Source organism: Hylobates moloch, unplaced genomic scaffold, assembly GCF_009828535.3.
Source record: "Hylobates moloch isolate HMO894 unplaced genomic scaffold, HMol_V3 SCAFFOLD_6, whole genome shotgun sequence".
Classification (NCBI taxonomy): Eukaryota; Metazoa; Chordata; class Mammalia; order Primates; family Hylobatidae; genus Hylobates; species Hylobates moloch.
Window position 1 is genome coordinate 52,483,860 of NW_026652281.1, and position 10,977 is coordinate 52,494,836.

At 41.1% G+C, this 10,977-nt stretch overlaps 1 protein-coding gene across 3 annotated transcripts in view; it reads right to left on the reverse strand.

The window, feature by feature from the left end:
* The window catches only part of RHOBTB3 (Rho related BTB domain containing 3), a 79,042-nt gene extending 68,356 nt beyond the window's left edge, over positions 1 to 10,686 (reverse strand). For 2 of the 3 annotated variants that reach the window (XM_032156795.2, XM_032156796.2), the window contains exons 1-3: positions 9,950 to 10,686; positions 9,550 to 9,775; positions 4,545 to 4,731 (exon numbers count right to left, since the gene is read on the reverse strand). In XM_032156795.2, coding sequence (XP_032012686.1) covers positions 4,545 to 4,731; positions 9,550 to 9,775; positions 9,950 to 9,951 — 415 coding nt within the window. In that variant the 5' untranslated portion in view covers positions 9,952 to 10,686. The remainder of the gene's footprint in view (positions 1 to 4,544; positions 4,732 to 9,549; positions 9,776 to 9,949) is intronic. The other variant, XM_032156793.2, reaches the window with a different exon arrangement.
* Between the last annotated feature and the right edge of the window lie 291 nt (positions 10,687 to 10,977).

Consider the following 10,977-nt stretch of genomic DNA (forward strand, 5'->3'; position numbering starts at 1 on the left):
TGTAATATTTAATTGCATCCTGGACTGCTTAAAAAAACAACAATAATAAGCCCCAGCTATAAAGCGCATTATAAAGAAACAACCGGGGAAATGTAAATACGGATTCTCTCTTTTTTTTTTTTTTTTTTTCAGTCGGAGTCTCGCTCTATCGTCCAGGCTGGAGTGCAGTGGCGCGATCTCGGCTCACTGCAACCTCTGCCTCCTGGGTTCGTGCCATTCTCCTGCTTCAGCTTCCCGAATAGCCGGGACTACAGGCGCCTGCCACCACGCCTGGCTGATTTTTCATATTTTTAGTAGAGACCGGGTTTCACCATGTTAGCCAGGATGGTCTCGATCTCCTGACCTCGTGATCCGCTCACGTCGGCCTCCCAAAGTGCTGGGATTACAGGCGTGAGCCACTGAGCCCGGCCGGATTATATCTTAAATAATAGTAAAAATGTAATAGTATGTTAGATTTCTTGATTGATGATTGTATTAGGCTTAATAGGATAATGGCCTTGTTCTTAGATGATGCGTGCTAAAGTAATTAGGAATAAAGAAATCTCATAATGTTTACAATTTACTCTCAAATAGTTCAGCCAAAAAAAAGTGTGTGTGTGTGTGTGTGTGTGTGTGTGTGTGTTTATAAAATCTAGGGTTCAATGTCTTATTCTTGTCAACTTTCTTAGGTTTGAAATTTTGCAAAATAAGAGGCAAAAAAGAAAGTTCTTAAGGAATTCAAAGCATTGAGTGCCATGATCTGACTTGTATTCTAGGATGACTATTCTGAGAGAATTTATTTCAGAAAGAGACAAACCAGGAATAGCACACCAGAGGCCAATTTACCATAAAGCTGATGAAGCTCAAGCTTCAAGACTCTTTTCTTGTGGATGCTTTCCAAGCCCCAGGAAGAACCTGAGCAATATATCTTCACATGGTCATATTCTTTTGCAAAATTTGCAAAATAAGATATTTAGTCAAGACTATTGTCTCTTTCCACTCCAAATCACTTCATCTTGTATCAGGCAGCTCTGGAGTAACTACGGGCATTTATGGGATGCTGCTAAAGGGAATTTAACCTTAGGCTTAATGAACTATTTGTGGTTTACAGTCACTTCCATGTATAGTTGAGTGTTTGATAACTATCCTAATACACGTATGACTTTTAGAAATGCTTCTGCCACCCACAGTGCACACTTACTTGGTGTCATGACAAGAACCCTGAGCGGAAATAGGAATACAACACAAACTCTGGTGCCCAGGACCAGAAAGATGTGGAAAGAGAAGAAATATGCTGAAAGAAAAACGATTATCATTCTCGTCTCTATAGAAAATATCATAAAGTGGTTGTATTAGTCTGTTCTCATGCTGCTAACAAAGACATACCTGAGACTGGGTAATTTATAAAGAAGAGGAGGTTTAATGGACTCATAGTTCCATATGGCTGGGGAGGCCTCATGATCATGGTGGAAGGTGAAGGAGGAGCAAAGTCACATCTTACATGGCAGCAGGCAAGAGAGCATGACCAGAACTGCCCTTTTATAAAACCATCAGATCTCAAGAGACTTACTCACTATCATGAGAATAGCACAGGAAAAACCCGCTCCCATGATTCAACCACTGCCCACCAGGTCCCTCCCATGACACATGGGGATTATGACAATTCAACGTGAGATTTGTGTGGGGACACAGCCATAACCTATCAGTGGTTATCATATGAAGAGATGACCAAAAACTATGGTCACCCAAAAAATATAAGAAAAGTTGAAGAAGTATCAGGCTGTTAAAAAGATCTGTTGCCAGGTGTGGTGGCTCACGCCTGTAACCCCAGCACTTTGGGAGGCTGAGGTGGGCAGATGGCTTGAGCCTAGGAGATGGAGACCAGCCTGAGCAACATGGCAGAATTTCATCTCTATAAAAAAATTGGCTGGGTGTGGTGGCACATGCCTGTAGTCCTTGCTACTCAGGAGGCTGAGGTGGGGGGAGATTGTTCAAGCCCAGGAGGTCCAGGCTGCAGTGAGCTATGATCATGCCACTGCACTCCAGCCTGGGCAACAGAGCAAGACCCTATCTCAAAAATATATACATATATTTTAAAATGTCTGCAGTATTTGACAACTTTTTAGTTGTAATTTGTTGTGCTTTCACTTATCATTCTAAATATTTACTTTTGTACATATATGTATCTGTTATTTTGTGGGTTTTTTTCCATATGAAGGACCTCCCGATTGTATAAGGTTGAGGCCCTACAAAATCTGAAACCATCCCTTAAAGAGACCAAAAAGAAGGCCACCATGACAAATAACTAAATGACTAGAATGTGAAATCCAATGGAGATGAAGAGAAAGTAATGAGTTTGAGATTTATTTAAAATGTAAAAGCAAAAGGGCTTCTTAATCAACTGGATATGGGGAATTGGGCTGGGTCTAGGATGATTCTTGTTTGGGTGAGTGGATAGGATTGGCATCATTCACCAAGACAGGAAATTTGGCCAGAGGAAGCTGATGTCTATGGAGATATGTGTCAGGAGCAAGACTAAAGCCAGAGAGACAGGCTGAACAGTTATCAGTGTTTACATAGGAGAAGCCAGGGCAACAGATTAGCAGGTTAATGGTTTGGCTGAAGAGTAAGAACAGGTGAGGTCAAAGGATGGAACCCTGGGAAACAATTCCGCTGTGTGTGTGGGAGGATGGGAGAAAGGTAAAGGAGACAGATAGTTAAAAGAACCAGTAGCTTTATTAAGTGGAGGGAGAGGTATGTTTCAATAATTTCAATAAAAGATAAGTATTATTATCTCTTATCTCTTCAATAAGAGATAATTGTTATTAAAGTGTATTAAATTTGGCTAACGAGGATATAAGTGATGTCTTAGTCCGTTTTGTGCTGCTATAATGGAACACCACATAATTGGGTAATTTATAAAGAAAAGAAATTTATTTCTCACAGTTCTGGAGGCCGAGATGTCCAATATCAAGGCGCCAGCATCTGGTGAGACCTTCCTGCTGTATCGTCCCATGGTGGAAGGCAGAAGTACAAGAGAGCTCACAAGACAGAGGGCAGAAGGGGGCCAAACTCATCCTTTTACAGGAGCCCACTCCCATGATAACTAACCCATTTTAAAGATAATAGCATCAATCCATTTACGAGGGCAGAGTCCTCTTGCCCTAATTACCTCCTAAAGTCTCACTGCCCAACACTGTGCCCATCACATGAACTTTGGGGAACAAATTCAGACCACAGCAACTGGAGACCCTGAGTAAGAAAAAACTTGGTGTACTTGTGAAAGTCAAAGTCAGACTGTAGTGGACTGAAGAATGAATAGGAAATGGACTCGGGAAGTGCAGATAACTCTTTTATGAATCATGACCAGAAATAAAAAGAAAGATAGGGAAGTAGAGGGGATATGGGGTCACGGGTAGATCATGTCTGCCTTACTTGTATCTACTAATGCTATATATATACCTGCCCTCTGACCCAACAATCCCGCTCCTGGGTAACGACCTAAGCATCTTCAAAAGAAGAATGGATAAATAAATTATGGCATATTCATACAATGGACTAATATATAGTAATAAAAAGAACAAACTACAGATAAACACAACATGGACAAATCTCAAAAGTATTATGCTAACTGAAATTAGCCTAACCTAAGACACTACTACATACCATACAATTTCATTTGTATGAAGTTCAGAAATAGGTATAACTAATCTGTATTGTTAGAAGTCAGAATAGCAGTTACCTCTGAGGAGAAGCATTATTAACTGGGAAGAGCATGAGGGAGCCTTCTCAAATGCTGCAAATGTTCTATACCTTGATCTGTGTGGGTTGCGCGGCTGCATACATAGGTAAAAATGCATTTAGCTGCACTCTAAGATGAGTAAAGTTTATGTCCTTTACTTTGCAATACCTCAATTTAAAAGTTTTTAGAATAATCTGTACAAATAAAATTTTAAAAATAGCTTTACTAGGAAATACCACTAAGAAGATCTGTAAAATACCACCAAACCAAACTGAATCCTGAGTTGGCCCTAAGATATCTGACAATAATATGCACAGCAGCAATGGCTGAAGCAGCCTGAACCCAATGAATCTATCAGCCACGGAATAAGCAATCCTTTCTTTTAGGCAGCACTCTCAGTGTTTCCAGCTCACTCATTGTTATCTACCTAAAAATCCTGCTCCCAAGCCCACATCTTTATGTGAACAATCTATCCTTCCCAATTGGGTAGACCTTCAGATCATCAAAAAGAGTTTTCTAGGGCTCAGCATCAGCCTAATACCTCTCCTATGTCAAAATAATACAATTGCTGACTTCCATCATTACTGTGGAAGAGCCATTTAGAAGACAGATTTGCACCCAGTGGAATCACAGCAGAAGTTCATGATCCTCCCCTTTGTTGTTTTTTTATTGTATCAAATGATGAAGCGATAGCAGCTGGCATTGAACCAAAGTCATTTTGGTTTTCAAAAACAAACCCTATTATCCATTAATAAACTTAGCACTATTTAAAATATATATAATATTTGCATGCTCACTACAAAAAAGAATATTAAATACTTACCATTTTGTCTGGTACCAACAGCAGCAATAATTACTGGAACTGAATTTAATGCTCTTTTTATCACTGGAATATAATTATCCTTTACTTCATGGAATGAAAACTTGTCATTAACGTTGTATTTGATCACAATGATGTCAGCACCCCCAATTAGATTTCGAGAAGTGTACCAATCACTGTCAAATATGTCCTAAACCAAAATGCAAATAGCAATCTTTAGTCTACTTATCTTCCAACCAATCCTGAAATAATTTATGACATTAATTTTTGGAATTCATAAAAAATTATTTTAAAATAAGTAACCACATAAAATTAAAAGTGTTGCAGTCTGCCAACTCTCTTTTTAAAAATGTTTACTTACTCATGTAGCCTGGACAATTATATAATGGTTAAACAGGAGAACCTGAGAATTCTTGAGAGTCAGATGAAATAAGCAACCTCTTTCACTATTTGCACTTAAAAATAAGCCCTTTGTTTTAAAATTACACTATATTTTTATCACCTCATAAATTCAAAAGTGTAACATTATGGCATTAGATGGAAGAGCAACAGTATGAGTAACGAAGCTTCAAAGGTTTTCCTGTGACCCAGTTAGACACTGCAGGATTTTCAGTGTTTTGAACTGCAATACATTTTAAATTCTGTGAAGTTCCATATACTTTATTCATATTTTGAAAATTCATGTATACTTTTCAACTTCATCCATCCTTTGGACAGTACTGTATATACACAGTATGAATGTGGGGTGAGGGAGAAATTCCTTTATTGAAAAAAGAGATACTGTGTATTACAAGGTGTTAACATGGTAAGGAATATATTTTCAATTCATGTATTTTGCTTACATAAATTAAAAATTCAGGATAAATTCTTCTAGTTCTGAAATATTTACTTTTGTGCTACAGCTAATAACATTTATATTTATTTAGAACTGGGGCCAGTAAGTAACTTATTACAAACACTATTCCTTAAAAATATAATGTTTTGATTTTTTTTCTGTCGCCCAGCATGGATTCCAGTGGTGCGATCTCGGCTCACTGCAGCCTCCACCTCCCAGTTTCAAGCAATTCCTGTGCCTCAGCCTCCTGAGTAGCTGGGACTACAGGTGTGCACCACCATTCCAGCTAATTTTTTGTACTTTAGCAGAGATGGGGTTTCAACCACGATGCTCAGGCTGGTCTCCAACTTCTGAGCTCAGACAGTCTGCCCACTTCAGTCTCCCAAAGTGCAAGGATTACAGTCATGAGCCACCGTGCCTGGCCTGGGTTGATATTTTAAATATAATTTTTCAGTTTCTGTATGAATAGTGATGTAAGGAAAATATCTTTAGGTATCTTAACTCCACTACCAAATAACGTGCAAGTAGTTTTCTTCTCACATTCTAGTTAACTATTAATCATCTGTCCTTTTATGTGGCCTTTGGTACATACTTCTAGGATGTAATAAAGCTAGATTAAGAAAATAGCTAGGTGTGACTAACAGGTCCAAAAGCTGTCGAGCTAAGAAAGTTCAAACTTTGAAATATGAGTCTAAAACAGGGTTAACAGTGTTTGAATCAGCCAACCAAGGTCTATGTGACAGAGCTTTTATCCTACAATGGCACATTCTGGAGGAGTATCACACAGCAATGCCCTTCTGAAGAGAGAGCTTCTTCTCATCAGTGCCTCCCCCAGTTCCCCATACCCTCCCAGCCACTCATTTCCCACAAGTACACTCAGAGTAACAAGAACTGCAGAATTTTTTGTCATGAATACCCTATCAAAACTGGGATGCGTATAGTATTTTTGAAGGGAGGTAAAAGAACCAAGAAAAAACAAAAAAACAAAAAGGCAAAATATGGACTATAAACAACAAAGGCAAAGGGTTGAACTTGGTAGAGGGTGCAAGGGGGGAGAAGGGAAGTGGGACACAGTGAAAAAAATGGGAAAGCTTCCCAGCAGAACTCTCAAACTGCCAAATCCCAAACCACACAGCCGATTCAGTTCCAACTGCATCTGTTATAGCGTTCAAATTCAAAGTATACAAGTATAACAGAGTGCGTAAGTATAACAAGGAAGGCAAATGAGATAAAAAACTAAACAAAAGTGGGGCCAATATTAAGCAGACATTTAACTCTGAGAGAATAAATCAAAAGTAGCTGCTTTTCGAATTCCAAATAGTTCAAAATTCCAGAGTTACTGGAGAGGTATGCAGGGAAGAGGAGGACCTTTAAGGGAAAATGTTATGAAAAAATGGGTCTGGGCATCTTTAACTCTGTGGGATTGAGGAGGTGAAGACTATAAATACTTCATTTGTAATCCAAATCAGAGCTTCAAACCCTGCAAAGAAAACTGTAAATCTATTAAACTACCTCACTGCTTTTTGTGGAATATTTTTAATAAACAGTAAAAGATATAGAAACGTGAAATGAAATAATAATGTACCACATCAAAAAAACAGATGGGAAAGAGAGAGAAAGACATGCTAAATAATATGCTACGTCTAATGAATCTGCAGTACATTTGTTTTAAAACTGCCAAGTATATAAGGCAAGGATCCAGGGTACGGCTAAGGATCTATAGAACAGAACTAGGGGAGAGAAACACAGCTATCTCGTTTCAACTTCAAGGCAACAACAACACATCTCTTCTCAAACTATGTCAAAGAGAAAATACTCCAAAGATTTCTAGAATTACGAAGGAAATCAAATTCTCCCACCCCTTGTAAATCAGTTCCAGGATTTCCTCTAGGGGGTTATGCAACACAAGGCTTGGAGCCACATTTGGAGAATTGAACTCATCTTTAAAAAAAAAAATCTGAATTTCTACAGTGAAACTATTTTATTTTACTTGATTGTGGGGCTGCATGTATGAAGTATGAACATCGGTGCCCCAGTGTACTGGTACTGTAGTTGTATAAATCTTGAATGACCTGTGAAAATCTTACTTTTGCTTAGTATTAATATAAGTGATACATAACTATACTAAAGTTATAACACTTTATTTTTATATTAGCTACCACTTATAGAGCATCTACTAAATGCCAGCCTCTATACTTAGAACTTGACACATGCTAGTTTCTCATTCACTTCTCAGCATAGCTCTAAGAGGCAGATTATTTTATAGATAGGGAAAATAAGGCTGAGAGAAGGTAAGTGATTTAACAAGGACACACAGACCTGAAATGGCAATGTGGGAATCTGAAATCAGATCCTTTTGATATCAAAGGCTATACTCTATCTGCTCTGCTATATTTAATATTCTGATTCCGTACATACGTCAAATAACAGTTGATTAATGCAATCAGCTTTAGTATCTCTGATGGGCTTTACTTACCACCAAGTGAAGAAAAGCACGTTATAAAGAACAACTCTAGAAATGGAATCTCATATCTGAAGATCATTATAACCTAGAAAATTGTACCTGGTTACAAACTTGGTGCCTTAAACAGGGCCAGAGTCTAACCAAACAAAAAGTGATTAGCAAGATAAACCATAACAACCAGAATATGGCAAAAATCCGTACTATAGGTGCTTATTTTCTCCATTTGGAAGATTTCATTTAACTAGACAAAGTTTATGGGATCACAAGCATTGCTGTTTGCGAAATTAACAATATAAACAGGAAAGTGTTAACAGCTCAAATTAAATACAGGGAAAGCAATGCTAACATCCTAATGTAGCTAATTTTATTTTCTCTACATTTACTGGATTCACTAAACATTTGTTCAACTGCATGTTGAACCGTTATGTTTTTAGGCTGTAAGATCTTTCACAACGAAAGAGCCCAAGTAAAAGAAATGTTTCATTTGCCTACATAGACTCTGGCCAGTAGGTTCTCCATCAATACTTCTTATGAACAGCGTCATCACTATCATAACTAGGGGTTTAATAGCATCTCTTAATTGAAAAGGCCTGTTTTTTATTTTACCAAATTAACATAACTTTCTTCTTTAACTGAAAACTTACAGGAGCGAGTGATCTTTTCTTTCTGTTATATGGAACTTTGCATAAGAAATTTTTCCAAGTACATTCTACACATTTTTTAGAATGGCATGATAGTTTCCTATAGCCCTAATTCAGTTTTTTTAATATTGCTGTTTAAATGTGAAATCTCACACAGTGATAATTTGTATTTTTTCAGGCACTTAACTTTCTTCTGTTATTAAATGTAACATTTAGCTGAAACATACATAACTCCAATATCAGTAAAGAACTGGAAATTTTCAAATAAGATTAAAGGAAATCATTCAAACATAATGTTATTGTATACTGAAAATACTTACATGTGTCAGAAAGTAAGTTCCTTTCTCCCTTAATGAAACACTCAAGAATCGGACTATAATTTATCTACTTCACTACAATTTTGTTCAATTATTACAAATTTTAATTTTTTTAAAGTTTTCCAAGCAACATTAGTAATATTATTTCTGATTTATGAGTCACTAAGACAAACAGCTAATACATAAAGAGTATTTGCATTATTAAAATTAAAAGTTTTCAGAGATCAATTAATAGTGCTATAAATGAGTCATTTAAAATTAACTCCCAGTCCTTGTCTTTTCCTCCGCTTTCCAGAGGAACTATTTCTGAACTGTCCCAGTGAAAAGTATTTTTGCCTGTGTTGAGCTTTGAGAGGGCTGTATTTTTAGAACACTAATATTACACTATCACCCATAGGGTAGGCATAAAAAAAACACTGCTTTTTGCTGATGAAACGTAGTGACCCCGTCCCTTGGAGTTGGCACATTTAACTGTCAGCTGCCTACCAAGGGACAACCCACAGTCGTGAAGTGTACCAGTAAGTGCTCCACATTCCCACTGGGGCCTTCTATCTTCCTAAGAGTGTTCTCTGACGGGGCTGTTCCCTGCCCAGTGAAACAAAAGACCAAAGATTTTCTCAAAAATGTTTAAAAATTTGACCCATGCAACGCGGACACTCCACACTCACGGAAGTGGGCAGAAGGGGGAGGGGGAAAAAAAAGGAAAGAAAAGCTTCTTCAGCCTTGGCGCGGAGCAGCTGCTGTTCCTTACCCAGACGGGACAGTCGTGGACCACCAGCTTGACATTCCCAAACGCACTGGCCTGATACTCGGTGAACACCGGACGCGCGACCGTGCTGGCCGCGTTCAGCAACAAGCTGCTCTCGTCCCCCGAGACGAGAGGGCTTTTCCCCAGGTAAGTGCGGATGAGCCCCGACGGCCGGTTGTCCTGGTGGAACGTGTCTCCCTCGTTCCCCAGCGCCACGATGTGGATGGACCTGCACGGACAGAGGGGGTGAGGGGAGAAGGGAAACACGGTCAGCGCGCGGGTCTCTCCTCAGAACAGGAAGTGCGGAGGACAGTGCGCGGCGAGGATGGGCACCAGCCCCCGTCCCTGGGGCGCACGGCACGCGCTGGAGAGAGACAATGGCAGGACGGCGGCACGTACGTACATGATCTCAAATCCAAGGGCAGGGCGGCGACTCGGAGAAAAGCAGCGGCTCACGGCCTCGCGGGGCCCCGGGGCGGCGAGTTCACCCGCAATCCGCTCATCCCTGGCCGCGTCCCCCCCGCGCGCCTCCACCGCGGCGGGGCCGATGCACAGCGGGGCCGGGGCCGCGCCAGCCAGCGAGCGAGCTGGGGACCAGGGCAGGCTAGCGGGCGGGGGACAAGCTGCTGCTACTCAGGGAGTGCCGGGGAACATCGCTGGGCGCTGGACCGCCGCGCAGCCCCGAGTGGACGCAGCTGACCGCAGTCCCCTCTCCGCCGTGCCTCCTCGGCTGGCAGCTGTCGCCTCCTGCTGCCGCTGCCGCTGCTCCTCCTTCTCTAGGCAGAGAAGGGGGGTCGGGGAGATCGGGGCCTCCGCCCCCTCGGCGGACCGGGCTCGGGCTCAGCACGTGCCGGCCCTGGGGGTCAGGCGGACGCGGGGGACGCGCTCCCCGCCGAGGCCCTGGAGCTCCGGCGGCGGCGGCTGGACACAAAGGAGCAGCCCGCGCGGGGCGCCGCGGAATATAAATTAATAAATACAACGCCCCAGCCCGAGAGCTCCCGGCCGCCAATCCGCCTGCAGCAAGTTTGTTCAACTCGCAAGGCCGTAACCAGAGCCAGGAAAGGGGGGTGGGGCCATGGGGCCCCCGCTCACTCCGGACTGGAAAAAGGAGGTTAGGGAAGCTAGGGATTCCAGCCCGAGTGCCGCCCCGGCAACCCGATTTCCCCCCTCCTTGGCCTTGACCGAAAGTGCTTTACCACGTCTGCCGCTTTGTCATTTGTCAACATGCGCTACAGCTGTTTTCTAAAATCATACTTGTGAGAAAAAATAAAGGCAACATTCATGCTGCTGCAGAAAGCGTTCTTTGTTCACACACCAATTAATTTGCTAATGTCGCCTTGGGGGGATTATTTACTATTTCAAGCTATATTTAGCGTATTTTACCGAAAACTTCAGGATTTTAAATGCTGGGATTTTTAGTGTGATCGTTTT